The following is a 16,129-nucleotide window of genomic DNA, read 5'->3' as shown; positions in this document are numbered from 1 at the left end:
CCATCAAAAATATGCAATTGTTTTAGCACACATACTATAAGTTAGTAAAAGATGAAGAAACTTTTCTATCATGAATTTCTGAAACTAGGTGACAAGTTTTCTTCAGGACTAAAGAAGGATATTTTGACTAGGAATGATTTCCTCTTACAGATAAAGTTCATTACTATTTGTCCATTTGGGGATATCCTTTCTGGAACAAAGGCAGTCAAGACCTAGTTAGTTATGTGACTTTGGCCAGTTTGTCTCACTTGGGCTTGATTGGTATCCTCAGAGTTAATTAAGTGGCATGGTGTCTGAGACCCCAGACTCAGAGATCAGAACCAAAAGATGTCAGAGGCAAAGTTTAAAACCAACTGAATCCTGACTCTAAGGTCAGTAGTATTTTTTGTTATGCATCACACTGTCCCTTGCCATTATGTAACTCAAAATGACTCTCCCTTTTAGTTTTTAAATCTCCCTATATGGCTGTCTTATTCCCTAGAATTCACTTAATGTCTACAATTTGGCAATTCACTTGGCAATTAATTATTGACTATCCTATACCCTCTCTTTAACTGTTATTAAACTTAAAATTCTTGTTAAAATGAAAATGCCTAGATGCAGAAAGCCTGGGGACTTTGGGTAAAGACCTAGTGTTACTCTATTGTTGGGCCTCAGACACTGTGAATGGAACTGGTAAGATTGGAACCCCAAGCAAAGGTCTCACTTGTCCCATCCACCTTTCCTGGAGCTGGAAAGACTAGGCTTTCAGAGAAAGAATTAGTAGCTCTTGACATTTTTACATGATCATATCTGGGGCCAGAAGGCCTATGATCTCAAGAAAAGGCTTCATTTAGGGCCTTAGACTATACCTAGAGCTGGGACTGAAATCATTGGCCTTGGTCTTTCCTTACTCCATTCCTTTTCCTACTCAGTTGTTTTCCAAAGAAAAAGTCTCTTTTATTTAATAAATTCCAGTGCTTCCCTATTATCCTTAGGATCAAATAGAAAATCATTTGTTTTTCAAATTCCTTTCCCCCTTCTTTTCTTTTCAGTCTTCTTATCTCTTATTCCTCTCTTGCCTTCCCATTCTGCAAATCACTGACATTGATCTCTGCTGTTCCTCAAACAAGACACCCCATCTCCCAATTCCAACCATTTTCACTGGCTTTATATCTGGAATTCTCTCCGTCCTCATTTCTGCTGTCAGAATTCCTTGGCTTCCTTTGAGACACAGTGAAAATATTAGCTTCTACAAGAAGCCTTTCCTGATCTTTCTCAATCCTAGTGTCTCCTCCTCTTGATTATCTTCATTTTATACTGTATAGATTTTGTTTGCATATATTTGTGTGAATATTGTTTTTTCATTAGACTATGAGCTCCTTGAGATCGAGGACTTTGCCTTTCTTTGTATCCCATTGCCTAGTACAGTGCCTGGTACATAATAGGTGCTTTGAAAATGCTCATTGTCTTAATATGACAGAAACACGTTTAATGCTGCTCTTATTAGGTCCTTAGACATCAGATCAAAACACCAGAAGTCTTGGGTCTCAGACACCACGTTTGAATATATAATCCATAGATGAAATTATCTTCTGAGTGTACTTTATTCCCTGCCATCTGGAAATTTAACAGTTGAGCAGGATCATACAGGCTCATTTTAGTCCTTAGGAACCCAAAGCCTTTGTTCCAACTCCTGACTGTCCCTTCCCCAAGCTTCTCAGCATTAAAAAAAAAAAACATACTGAGGCTACCCTCCATATTTACACAGCGTCTCCAAACAACTCACATTTATAAATAGTAAAATCATATTTTCCACTTCCCTAATCTCAGTGATTCAACATTGACCATCTTCTTAGATTAAATCCCCCCTACCTGCTTCTTCCTTTCTCTCATCCCCATCTAACTCAGCCCAATCTTGTTTAGTTTTTTTTTTTTTTTCCCACAGCCTTCCTTCTTGTATTTAGGAAAACTTGCTTCTTCTAGAATACATTTCTTTACCACCTGCCTTGTTGAATACTCATTGCTCTTTCTCTCACAACCTCTATCTTGATTACCATGGACACTTCCAAACTCTCCCTTGACCACCATTATTCAACATCTTAAATATCCTTCAGTTTATCTATATAATCTAGTTCAAATGTTAGGTCCTTCTTCAGTTTTCTTAATGAGTCTATTATCTAGTTCACAGTTTATTTATCTCTAGGCTAACTTCTATCTTTGTACTTAGAGACTTCAGTATAATCACTGATGTTCTTTCAAATACTCTGACCCTTCAGGGCACCAACATCCTCAATTCCTATAATCTATATTCCTATAATACTTTGCCCCTATTTATCACCCACAAGTGACCCTCTGTTACCCATAATTGTACCCCCTTTGAGATTCTGAACACTCTTAAAATATTGTTACTCATAATTATGCCACCTTTGATATTTTGAACATAAGATTGCTCTTTGAGCACTATCTCCTTTCTTTTCATTTCTCCTTTTGCTGCACTCCTCCTAAACCGATCTTTTGTTCTGATGGCACCTTTGAGTTCTCCCAGCCTATTATATTTGTTTTGCCATTATTTTCCATTCTTCATAATCTTGACCCTAGACTCAACCTGTTCAACTACATGCTTTCTCACTCCTGACTCCTTTCCCTTATTCTTCTATTACCCTTGACTCTTTCCCTCTCTTCTCCTATTACCCTTGGCTCCTTTCCCCTATTCTCCTATTTACCATTCACACCTTCCAAATCTTCATCCTTGGATAACCTTCCACCAATAACTTTTTAAAGTCATATTCTACAGCTATGAAATATAGAGGAAGTCATACAATTGTGCTAATAGAAGCCATCACAAATTAGTGTTGCCTATCCTTGATTGGTCCTTAAATTTTATGCTGTAAAATTTTTATTTCTTTGATTGAGTCTGCCACTTTATATGGATACCAAAATATTCATGATCATGTGCCCCCTCTGCTTAACAATCTCCTATGGTTTCCCATTGTCTATGGAATAAAATATGAGTTCCTTTGTCTAACCTTCCACAATCTGACTCAACTAATTTTCCAGACTTATTTCATGTCTCCTGAATGAGTCAAACGATATAACTAACTGTTGCTCAAAACTGATACTTCATCTCCTGTCTCTCAGTATTCATAGAAGACATTTCTCATGCTTGAAATATAATCCTTCTTCATCTCTACCTCTTAGAATCCTTCTTGGTCTTCAAACCTAATGTGGTATCACCTCCTCTGTGATGCCTTCCTTGATTTTCCCCAGTTGTTAATATGCTCTCTTCCTCCTTGTTTTTCGTGGTATGTGCTTTCTTGTATACCCATTGTATCCTGTCAAGTAATGTAATCTCTTTGGGTCAAATTAATTTTTGTTTTGTAAGTTTTTGGAACATGGTAGATATTTATTAAATGTTTGTTGGTTAGAATTAAATAGCAAATCCTACCCCTCAAATAATAATACAAGATTCATGAAGGCAAGAACCTTGTGTTATATTTCTTTGTTTCTCTCATGATTTTTGGTATAGTGTCATACACTATAATAGGCTCTTGATAAGTATGAAAAAATGTATAGGTCATCATGGTATAGTGGAAAGAGACCTGCCAATATGTAATTGGTTAAACAAATAAAAATTATTTTAAAAAAGAACCCTGACTCTGGATTCAGAAGGTCGGGGTTCAAATTCTTATTTGTCTCTTTCTCAAAGAGAATAACAATACCTATCTTCCCTATCTTGCACATTTGTGATAAAGAGTGAACATGAAAGTACTTCAAGAGAGCTAGAAAAATGGACAGTATTATAAAAGCAGTGAAGATCATGAAGAGAAATGTTCTTCACGTGGTCACTCACTGCTTTGTTTTACCATCAAAGTTGCCAGAACATTGGATTTTACAACAAAAAATACAGGTAGCTCTGCTACCTGGGCTTGAAGAAATGACCAAAAGAACCCATTTTCCCTAGTTTTGTACAAGTTTTGGTTTAAATGCTTGAGAATGACAGTTATTTAACAAGGACCTCTATTTTAAGCCAAGAGTCACAAATGATATTCTCTTCTGACTTCAAGAGTCTGACTTTTAAAACAAGATAGCATATAACATCTCTTTTAAAACTGAATAAAACAGGTAGACAGAATGTCAAGGTTGTTGGTTTTTTTTTTTTTTTTCTGAAGTGGGGAAAAAAGAGACATTCATTTTGGGAGAATATTGAGCAGCAAATCTCCATAATGAGGAGAAGAATTTCACATTCTTCTCTGTCTGAAGTCTAAGCTTAGAATCCAGACATTACTGTTTTCTCTAGAGAGTGCTATTTTTTTTAAAAAAGCTTTTCATTTTCAAAAAGTTTTAATCTGCTCATTTAGACACACGTTTTGATCAATAATCAGGCTTAGGTACTTAAAATTAGAAACCATATCTAAAGGAACATTAGTTCCAGAAGATTTAGACTGTTAAGTGTCACTCAACTTCTGAGTTTTGGAGACAAATAAAAGTCAGGTTTTTCCTCAGCTTCCAGCAGGCTGTGGTATTTGTTGGTTACAGAGAGACCAGACTGACTCATTAAAATTCAGAGGTTTAACTAACCGCTGATCATGTCTAAAAGAAAGCTGCACCATAGAATGTCAGCCAGATCTACCTCAGCCTGAATATTTGGCCTAGTGAGAATCGGAGAACTGGAGCTGTCTGGACGGTGAGAGCTGTTCAGAATGTCTTAATGAAGTGGATAATGGCACTGTCTAACTGGAACTTTTTGTCTGATTCTGCCACATACATAGAATGAGGGTGACATTCAGTCTCTGTTTCTTCTGTTTTGGGAATGATCATAACGTTTTCTGTTTCTTTTATAGTCTTAACCAGATAGCATTGACTGCCTCATGGTGGCAAATTGGACAACTGTTTTGGGACAGCTAGGTGGTGGAGTGGATAAAGTGGGCTGGAGGCAGGAGGAGTTAGCTTTCTGAATTCAAATCTGGCCTCAGACATTAGTTGTGTGACCCTGGGCAAATCACTTTTACCCTCCAACAGAAACTGTCTCAGTTCCCTTATCTGTAAAATGAGCCAAAGAAGGACATGGTAAAACTCTAGTATTTCTGTACAGAAAACCCCAAATGGGGTCACAAAGAGTTGGACAAAACAACAATTATGATTGTTACTCATTGCTGGTAAAGAGACTGTGAACAGCCATTTTGCAGATTTGAGTGAATGCCATATGAGAATGCTTTCAAAATTAATTGGTAATTTTGTAGTAGACCTGAATGAGTACATTAACTAAAGAACTGAATGCTCTCTACTGAAGGGATTAGATCACCCTAATCAAGAATTGTTTGAAAGGTGGCGTTGAGATCCTCATCACAGTGAAGTTAAGGAAATGTCAAGTATTGCCTTTTAATAATCACAATCATATAATGATGATGATAATATTTGCCAAATGCTTTATAAATATCATTCTAATTTAATCTTTGTAATTCTGAGAGAGAGGTGATATTATCATTTCCATTTTATAGATGAGGAAATTGAGACAGAGGTTAAATGAATTACCCAGCGTCACAGGGAATAATAAATATCTGAAGCTGGATTTGAACAAAGGGCCCCCTGATTCTAAGGTCAGTGCTCTAAGGGGCTATGTCTACAAATGATCAGAATAATCATATATTCAGAATATCAGTCAATATCAGAGGAGGCACATTAGGTAATAACTAGTAGACAGAATACCAAAATGCTACTTTTAAACTTGAGTCTTCCTGACTAATCTATTCATTATATTATTTGTTGTTCAGCCATTTCAGTCATGTCTGATTCTTTGTGATCCCACTTCAGGTTTGCTTGACAAAAACACTGGAGCATTTTTGCCATTTTGCAGATGAGAAAACTGAGATAAATAGGGTTAAGTAACTTCCCCATAGTCACACTGCTACTAATTCTGTGTGTATATGAAAATAATATGTGTGTATATGTGTGTAAGAGAATATAAAACACTTGTGCACACACATATACATATACACTATTCTTACTATTCAGCAGTACTGAAGAGGAAGGGAAGTGGAGAGGATGGATAGTGGTATAGTAGATTGAAGGCTAGACCTGAAGTTAGAAAGATCTGAGTTCAAATTTGGTCTCAGACACTTACTAGTTGCATGACCCTGTAACTTATCCTGTTTGCCTCTGTTTCCTTATCTGTAAAATGGTAAAATTATTATCACTTGCTTTCCAGAGTTGTCATAAGTATCAAATGTGATACTATATCAAAAGTGCTCTGTAAAAAAAAAGTACTATATAAATGTCAGGTATTTTTATTTTTGCTAATAATAACAATTTTCCCCTGAAGAGCAAGAATTAGAGATATGGGATGATAAGGGAAATGTGGAGCTATGGAGTCCTTTGGTATTTGAAAGAAGCTTCACTGCTTCTATGGATGCATTGACTTTTCTCTTCAAGTTATACATATAGAATTTGGGCCAGAAGGCAATGGAGAAGAGAAGATGAATAACCAAAGACAATGGATTCCTCATGAGGTTCAAAATGTATAGAATCTAATCAAGTTTTTATTAAGCTCTTGTTGTGTGCCAGACCATGCTGGGCACTGGAGTTGCAAAGACATAGAATGAAATAATCTCTACCTTGAAGGAGTTTGAATTATCGAATGTCAAAAGTTGTAAGGAAATTTAGAAGGCACTAACTTATTCTCTCTAAATTTATAAAGAAGAAAGTGAAGGAGAAAAAAGTAAAGCAACTTTTACTACAACAGACAGCTCATTAGTAGCAAAAAAGTTGGAAAATAGAACTCTTCTGAGTCCAAGGCTTATTTTTCGTTTTGCCCTTTCCAAGAAAAGTAGATATTCTATTAAGAAAATGGAATTTAAAAAATTTCAGATATCTGTTTTCAGAGTATAGAGAATTCCCAGTGTGGAAACTCCTTCTAATGATCCTAATGAAGAGCTTGCTACACCAAAGATTGTGAAAGAAGAGATCTGGAATACAAATTAATAAAAATAAAACTATGGTACCAAAATAGGCTGCTGGGGATAGCCTCAGAACATTCTCCCAAGATAGGAATGGAATTCTTTCTGGATTTATTTTCTCATTTAAGTAAATCATGTCCAACATTTTGTGATTCCATTTGGGGTTTTCTTGGCAAAGATATTGAAGTTTTTTTGCATTTCCTTTTTTAGATCATTTTACAGAGAAAAAAAACTGAGGCAAACAGAAAGGAGTAAATAACTTGTCCAAAGTCACACAGATAATGTCTAAGGCCAGATTTTGTGCTCAGAAAGTTGAATTTTTCTGACTCCAGTCTGGCACTTACTATGCCATTTAGCTGTCCCAAAGAAGTAGAAATGGGTATCAAAAGACATCAAAAATGGAAATATTTTTCTTATTGACAGAACATTGAGGAGTCTCCTAAAACTTTAATCCATCTTTTTCTTTGCAGTGTTTATCTTATTATCTAATCATCCTTTGAATCAAAAGATTCATTCATTTATTTATAGTCTTCAATGTGCATTGAGCTTTTAACCTTCCAATGTTTATTGTGCTATAAAAGCAACATATCGTGTTATCAAAACTTCCTATTATGATTTATTCTGCATCCAGAATAGCACCTGGTCTTATTTAGATGATGTTTTTGGGACTATTGATTTAAAAACTGGTTCCCTGTTTGTTTTAGAGTTGAATCAGTATTTTGAAGGAAATGATAGGGAGTTGGAATGGTCTAGATCTTGCCCCTATACCTAGTTAGTAAATAAACTCTTGTTGTAATGGATTCCAGCTTATTTTTAAATAATATGAGAAAGAATTAGCAAAGAAGATTACAAATGGTATTCATCTTATGGCTACATTATCCCTAATTAAGGATATAATTGTGCTAATTGGTTGTCATTTAAATAAATAAGAAGTATGTGACATAGATGATGGAACAATTAGACTTTAACACTTTTTTTCTTTAGTATTTGCTCAAATTGAAACTCCATCTTATAATAGAGGCAGTTAGAAATTTATAAATATAGATGAAAATGGCTCCCAAACAGCTTGTTGAATAAGATTGATTCCCTCAGAAAGATGGTCACAGTGTGATACTTGGTGATAAGCATCTCTTTTAGGATGCCTGGGGTCCCAATGACATCGTAGGTTTCAGGGCTTCAATTTAAGTACTGCCTCAAAGTGATAAATATATCCTCTTTCTTTTAAAAAATAGAATTTTATTATTTTTTTTCAATTATCATTTTTTCATATCTTCACATTTTCTCCCCCAAATTAAACAACCACAAATGAAATTAAAGGTTAAATGTTTTTTTCTTCTATAAAACATGCATAGTTAAACAAAACAGATTCCCTCATTGGCCATATCCGAAAATGAAGAATATATCATTCACAATTTCAGTAGTGATAAAAAAATAAAAGGTCAGGTTTAGAGAGGTTAAAGAATTAATTCCCTCCTTCTTTCCAGGGACCAAATGTAGGGGAGCCTATATTCCCTTAGATATTCAATCTGTATTCTATCACTATGCATTTGTTTATATTTTGCTTTTTAATTATTTTCACAGTGTTTCAATAGATTGTATTTATCCATTTGTTCATTTTCTAATGTAGTTCACAAGTACTTATTGAATGTTCCTCAAAAGAATGTAAGTTTTTTGAGGGCTTTTTCCTGCTATTTTTGTTGTCTTTATGTCATCAGTGTCTAGCATAGTACTGGGTACCTGGTAAGGGCTTAGTAATTTTTTGTCAAATTGGATGCCTATTATGGGCAAATCGAAAATGAATACAGGAAAGATTAGAAAAAAATGTGACATGCGGGTTCTAAACCTGATTCCTTGAAAAAAAATCCATTTATTTTTGTTTTACATATGATGACTAGGACTTTGCATGGATTCAGTGTTCAATGTTAAAAATATAGCTCATTCAATGTTGTAGTATGGTTTATTCAACACTAGGAAAATGTTATATGAAAAGTCTCAGACGGTTAGTGAAATGGTTCCTCATTCTAGCTTAGGAATGAGTGTGAAACTTGTTTTCTCTTTCCTTATTTGGAACTTTCTCATCTTTCTGCTTCAGCCTTTTCCTTTGGCATCACATGTGGCCTCTGGTTACACAAGAACCATTGGATTTTGCTCATGAGTTGTCATTTTTTGGTCCTGACAGTGAAATGATTTACCATCTCTCTATCTTCTGTCCTTGGACAGAATTTTTTAAAATTTCAGTTTTGGATGAAATGTCTTTTGTTCAGTCTAAATTACCATAGATCTGAAATTTGGTTTGATTCTATACAATTGGATAGAAAACAATCAAATGTTTTATTGTTTTTGAATGAAGTCAATTCACAAACAATGAATAATATAAATACTTAGATCTTCAATGATTCACAATTTACATGGTCCAACTGAAACCATTCTAAATAATGATCCATTCTAAAACAAGTGCTTTGTTTCATTTAACTATCTGATTCTATGTTTAATTTTGGAAGCACAGAGTTCTCCAATGCCATTGGATGTGTTGTGGTCTTGCCTACTATTTCCAAATCTGGATCATATTGCTTTCCAATATCAATAGCAGCATTTTAAAAATTGTTTTTAATTGTTATTTGCCAAGAGTGCTGAATTTTAGACTAAATACGTTACATTCTTCTTGTAGTCTAGGAATTTGCTTATAGAAAAAGGCAGTAATAGTACAAAACATCAAATTTCAGAGACATCAATTTAAGACATAGAAGGTAAGTCTGAGGAGCTTTGAAATGGCAGGCAGTAAGAAATGGGTATCAGGGTTGTTCACTTGTGGGAATGGGAGGAAGGGTATGAGGGAGTATGGATGTAGTCAGCAGAAAATTGCATACTACCAAAGAGGAGATAACTATATACAGGAAACCAATGACCAAAAAGGAAATGAGAATGGTACCAACCAAAAATTTCTTTGTAAAAATAAAACAAAAATATTTTAGGACTACGGATTAGCAAGGAAATAAAAGACCTTATGGAAAAAGAGTGAATTGAAGAAGAGGGAGAAAGGAAAGACATAAAGAAAACAAGAAAGAAAAATAGAGAACAGAAGCATATAATGAAATAGAAAAGATGAGATTGGGATCCAGTGGAGGATGAATAGGGATAGTAGATAAGGTTAAATTTCTAGTTGATAAATTAAAATTTCAAAAGCATATCTTTTCCTCTTCCCTACAGCCTTCTTCAGGACCATTATAGTAGGAATGGATTTATTTATACTATGGAGACAGGTATACTTATGCTTCTTGATGACAGGGACTAATTTTTTTTGCGTATCCCTACCTCTTAGCTTAATACCTGGTTTATGGTAGACACTTAATAAATGCTTTTTGACCTGATTCAATGTATAGATTTCAGGTTTCCTTAAGAATTTTAAAATTTAATTTTTTCATAGAAGTTGATTGAATTATGACACGAGAAATAACATTCCAACTTAAGTTCTTTTGAATTTCCTAAATTCTTAAGATGAGAGGTACATTTTAAAAATCTAGAAATATTTATTTCCTCTAGAGAAATGAATCTTCTTTTTTCTTTTTTTGAAGTCTGGAAACTTCTGAAAAGCAATTATTGATGTGCAGAATTTTATTATACGAGTAGATTTTCTTAAAACAAGAGAACCTGAGTTCATTGAGACAATATTACTATTGACAAGCCTATCAACAGCAAATATAAAGCTGGTTCTGTACCCTCTATTTAATTTACTGTCTATTGATGTTTAAAACCACAGAGAATGCAAAATCTCAATTCTAAGCCACTAATTTGTTTCATTTTTCTAGGGAACCAGAGACTTTGATTTAGAAACCCTGTGGTACCTTCGAGCAGTAAAAGAATTTCAGTTGAATTCAAAATTGTTTTGATTCCCTCCCTTCCCCCTTCTCATCCCTGTACAAATACATAAAAATATTATCAGGGATAATATCTTTTTTCTTTTTTTTTTCTCTGCAAAGAAAAGCTTTTTGATAACTGTACATCTCTTCTTAGAATTTTACCCCTTTTCTCCCACTTTGATATAGAAATCAGTGCATCAATTTATTTTCTTTTGGTTGTCTTATTAAATCTTGATAGAACTGGGTCAAAATGCATAGGGAGATAAATTATATCATTTTCCTTATAGTCAATGGTACTTTCCCATGGGGAGTTAGAACTGTGTTTTTACAGATTTGATGTTATAGCTGACATACAGTCTGGGAAATTACAGGAATGCCAAATACATGGTTAGTATATGAGTAGTGAATTTGTTCTGAGATAAAATTCTGCAGCTTCATAAAGATCAGCCTCTCCTCTCTTTTTCTAGCATTTTTTTCTGAAGGTTCTCTTTCTTTCTGCTAAACAAGATCCCTCTACTTGGAATATCTATCTACTAGATCCATTCTGTCCCTTTCATAGTCCCATCAAAATGAAACTTGGCCCTTACCTGGCAATCTTGTCTGTGCATGACATCGTGACAAGCTGTTCGCCTAGCAACACACCATCCCATGTTTGAACAGCGTTGTGACACCGGACGGGGATGGTCCCTTCCCCTGATTCTATCTTCGTTCGTAGGTGTCCTCGGAACTTCCTGACGATATGTCTGCTGCTGTTCACTAAGGAGCAAAAGGCAGTTGGTGAAATATGGACAGCAGCTATAGAGAGCAAATAGCTAGAAATAATATTCAATTTCCAGAGAAATTAAAAAAAATTGTTTAGTTCCTGAGAAGGGGCACAAAGAGAGAGTTCAAAGAATTCTAAAGTTCAAGGAGGACCAAAACATCACTATCAGTTGGATTGGGCATAGGGTGAAAAGATAAGGGAACCCCAGAATCAGAATGGAGAAAGGGGCAATTTGGTCCAATATTTGCAAATAGTGGTGATGCAGCAAATAGTGAAACAGCTTAACTTGGAGGCAAAAAGACTGATTTTAGACACATCAGTTGTGTGATTCTGAACAAGTAACTTCTCTCAACCTCAGTTTAATCATCTATAAAATGAGAAAGAAATGTTGGTTTAATCTACTGAAAGGGGGCATCAGAGGCTAAGACTGAAAAAAGAAGAAACTGGCAAGTATGGAGTGAAGAATCAGCAGAAAGTCTAAATGCAACTTTGGGCAGACTTCATTGGACCAGAACTTTAGCTTCAGATGTTGCTCTTTGTCATCTCCTAAAGTTTCTGAGAGGTAAAGCCTCTTAGAACTACATTCTCTTCCCTTCTTTCTCTCCCCCTCCCCTGCCCTCTTTCCTTTCCCCTTTCCTCTCCTCTTCCTTCTTCCCTTCCTCCTCCCTCTTTCCCTCCCTTCTTTCTTCCCTTTCTCTGTTCTCTCTCTCTCCCTTCCTCCCTCCTTCCCTCCCTCCTTCTGTGTCTGTCTGTCTGTCTGTCTGTCTGTCTGTCTCTCTCTCTCTCTCTTTCTCTCTCTCTCTCTCTCTCTCTCTCTCCCTCCCTCCCTCCCTCCTCCCTCCCTCCCTCCCTCCCTCCCTCCTTCTCTCTCTCTCTCTTTCTGTTTTCCTCTGTTTCTCTCTGCCTTTCTTTCTTTTCTTTAAGAAAAGAGAAAGCTTTTGTAGTGCTTTTCTTTATAGTAGCAGCTGATTGGTTTGGTTTGTTTCCATTGCTCAGAGAGTCACTTGAAATTCTGTTATGATTGGACAATGTACAAGCTGGATGAATGAAAAATTGTCTAGATTGTGAGCTCCTTAAGTGTAGGAACTGTCTTTTGCCTCTTTTTATATTCTCAGGAATTAACACAGTGCCTGGCATATGTGCTTAATTAATCCTTACTGACTGACAGAGATGGCCATTCTGATGAGTTTGACGATGCACTTTGCAACTGTTATTCCAATTAAGAATAATGCCTTTTAAACATCTTTTAAAGAGTTTGTAAATGTTAATACTCCAATATAGAAGAGGAGAGGATTTGTCTGGATGGAAAGTGATGAGGGTCAGTAGCTTTGCATGGTACAGATGTTCCTGAATGGACCAATGACTGGAGTCCAGTCTTATGAGTTGCCCATGGCAAATGGGGTTTCTTCCCTCATGTACTTTCATTGCCAGGTTTCTGTAAATGTGTGTCCTTTTCCTCCCAGAGATATTGAGTACCTTGATTGGAGTTTGAACTAGATTTATTTTTAGATTGAGGTATAATTTTAAAAATTATTCATGCATTTGATTTAATATCCCACATTGGGCTCCAAAATGTGGTGTTTTTTTTTCTTCTTTAAAAATAATAATCCTTCTCTTTGGGAGAAAGCAGATTTCTCAGGGAGGTTTTCTGGAGGCAGCCTTAGTACCAGTTCAGGTCAATAATTACCCCAAATACAGCCAGGTGATAAAAGTTTCCATCTTTTATTGTCTCCAATATAGCCCTGTTAGCTTAGAGGCCTAACTCTCTGCTTGGTTCCAAGAGCTCTTGCAGCTTTGTCCTTTGCTTCTGCCTCTGCTTTCTCCTCCAATTCAGCTCCAAGTTGAATCTTTCTTCCCTCCGAGAGAGAGCTTCTGGCTCTCAATCTCCCAGAGTGCTCTGTGTCTGCACCAGCGTGCTCCTCTCCAATCTAATTCAGCTGAACTCTCTCTAACCAGAAGTAATTCTTTAACTCGAAGCTAAGAGCCTCCTTATATATGATCTCCCAAAGGTTGACTCCTCCTTCTGGAGGCACACTTAAGGGAGGTGTGAATTCACAAAGTTACAAAGTTTACTTTGTGAATCTCCCATACTTGTGAACTCCAATGAGTACTGGTATGAACACAAGCATTGTATCATTTAGTTCTACTTAGTACCTTGTTTCAGGTTCTGGTCCAAAACATCTCCTTGTAAGAGCAGATCAATGATACTGAACCATGCTAAATTAGATAATTATTGTCTCTATCAGCTCTAATGACTTAACAGTTTGTAAAGATTCCAACATATAAGTATATTTCTTTTGCAGTAATTTAAAAGTATGCAATTATTTCTAAGAAGTAAAGTGTATTATTATGAATGGCTGGGTATGTAAATAGAAACAGATTGTTGTTATTCAATCATTTTAGTCATGTCTAACTCTTTATGACCCACTTGGAGGTTTCTTGGCAATGATACTGGAATGGTTTACCATTTCCTATTTTACAGAGGAGGAAATTGAGTCAAAGAGGGATAAGTGACTTGCCCAGAATTACTTGGCTAGTAAGTGTCTGAGATCACATTTGAACTAGGAAGATGATGAGTTTTCTTGACTCCAGGCCAGGCATGCTATTCACTGAGCTACTTAATTGCCCAAGACATATTGGTGGTGACTCAAGAGACAGAATGGTAAGGGAGTAGTTCACCCTTCAACAAGGTCACTCTTGGCACTCTGGTAGCATTTGGGTCAAGTCAACAAGCATTTATTATCTATCAATTATATTCCAGAGGCTGTCTTAAGTACTTGGGACACAAAGAAAGACAAAATAGTCTCTGTTCTTAAGAAGTTTGAAAATTTTAGTGTTTTTCAGTCTTCTCCAACTCTGTGATTGGGTTTTTCTTGGCAAAGATACTGGAGTGGTTTATTATTTCCTTCTCCAGCTCATTTTACAGATAAGGAAACTGAGGCAAATAAATTCAAGTGACTTGCCCAGGGACACACACAGCTTGTAAATGTCTATAAATGATGAGTCTTTCTGATTCCAAGATCTGCACCCTATCCATTGTAGCACCTTGGGGAGCATCTAAGCAGCTATGTTCAAACAAATACATTTGGAGAAATTGGATATAAATTCAGAAGAGAAAACACTTAGCATTATGGGGGAATCAATCAGAAAAGGCTTCTTATAGAAAGTGAGGTTTTGGCTGAGACTTGAAGAAATCTAGGGAAGCCAGAAAGTAGAGATGAGGAGAGAGAAAATGTAAGTGTGACTATGTCATAGTGATCTTTCTTTGGACATGTAAATCTCCTCAGAGATAAGAAGTGAATTGTCTAAGGTGACCAGGTAGTAAGTTTTGGAGCCAGGATTTATAGTGACATCCTTCTAATTCTGAGATTTTTAATCTTTATTTCCTCACCTATAAAATGGGTATTATATAATAGTATTTAAATGGTTGTTCTGAGGATCAAATGAGATAATCTATCAATAGAAACCAAGTTGTTATACAAATATATCATCTTTATTATTTAGTAGTAGTACTAGTGATTAGTAAACTCAAAGTCCTTTCCATTGTACTGATTCCTCCACATAATGTATATATAACATGAACATGATTTTACCCTTGAGATATGTACTTAGTGAAGACAGAAATCTGTCTATCGTATTCTAATTTCTGATTTTCTTCCCTCCTTACATTTCTTTTTCCTTCTCATTTCTTTAAATTCAAAACTTAATAATTACCAGGGAAAAGAAACATTCAAATCCATTAAATCCCTTTCTACTTTTCTTGATTACACTCATGGTTGCTAAATTTCAGAAGATACGTTGCCAATTTGTATCCATAGCCTGTGCAAAAATAAATTTCCCATAAAAAAGACCTTAGACCCTCTTAATGTGCATGAAAGCACTGGATCTGATTTGAATCAACAACTCGTTTTCAGTAGTTAACCCAGATTTTTGTTGGTATGATTTTTTTTTTTTTTTGCCTGAAGGGCCAGGTGGTTGAAATATTTCCAGGGAGTGTTTATTTGGGGGCTTTGTAAGTCACAGGCTGCAGTCTTTGGCTTCTCCCCTGTTCAGTTTGATCAATACCACTGTGAACCTAAGTGTTTCTGATCTTGTGGTGCCCGGTGCATCTCGGCTAATTGCAAACGGCATGAGAAAGTTGAAGATGCCTCTTGAATCTGAACAAAATGTCAATCCAAGCAGAAATTGGAGGGGACTAATTTTAAATGTTCAGGAGTGAATTTATATTGTGCCCAAAATGAGAAGGTACAAAATATCAGTATAATGCTACCTGTTTTGTGCACACAAACACCCCAAACTTAGAATGTCCTAAGAAATGATAATCTTGGGTAAAATATGTAAGTCTATGATTTTTTATCTTTGAAGGAGGGAAGGGAAAGAAGGTTGTAGAAAGGGAAAGATGGATTCCAGATTTCAGTAAAGTCCCCTGCATTGCTTACTTTTTGGGGGTTAAGAATTGAAAGAAAGCAAAAAAAAAATAAATAAAATTGCACAGCTCTATCTCAATTATACAAGCGGTTGCTTCAATGATTTTGAAAGGAGACAAGAGCATTTAAGGTCAGAGATTTAAAACA

The 16,129-nt window shown here is 35.7% G+C and overlaps 1 protein-coding gene across 1 annotated transcript in view; it reads right to left on the bottom strand.

Moving 5' to 3' along the window:
- Window positions 1-16,129, bottom strand: part of ADARB2 (adenosine deaminase RNA specific B2 (inactive)) — a 479,733-nt gene that overhangs the window by 31,664 nt on the left and 431,940 nt on the right. Inside the window, exon 8 of the mRNA XM_051962361.1 lies at window positions 11,380-11,548. Within this exon, the coding sequence (XP_051818321.1) occupies window positions 11,380-11,548 (169 nt within the window). The remainder of the gene's footprint in view (window positions 1-11,379; window positions 11,549-16,129) is intronic.

This window comes from Antechinus flavipes, chromosome 5 (genome assembly GCF_016432865.1).
Source record: "Antechinus flavipes isolate AdamAnt ecotype Samford, QLD, Australia chromosome 5, AdamAnt_v2, whole genome shotgun sequence".
Lineage (NCBI taxonomy): Eukaryota > Metazoa > Chordata > Mammalia > Dasyuromorphia > Dasyuridae > Antechinus > Antechinus flavipes.
Note: the sequence above shows the minus strand (reverse complement) of the source record. Positions and strands in the feature narration are given on the sequence as shown.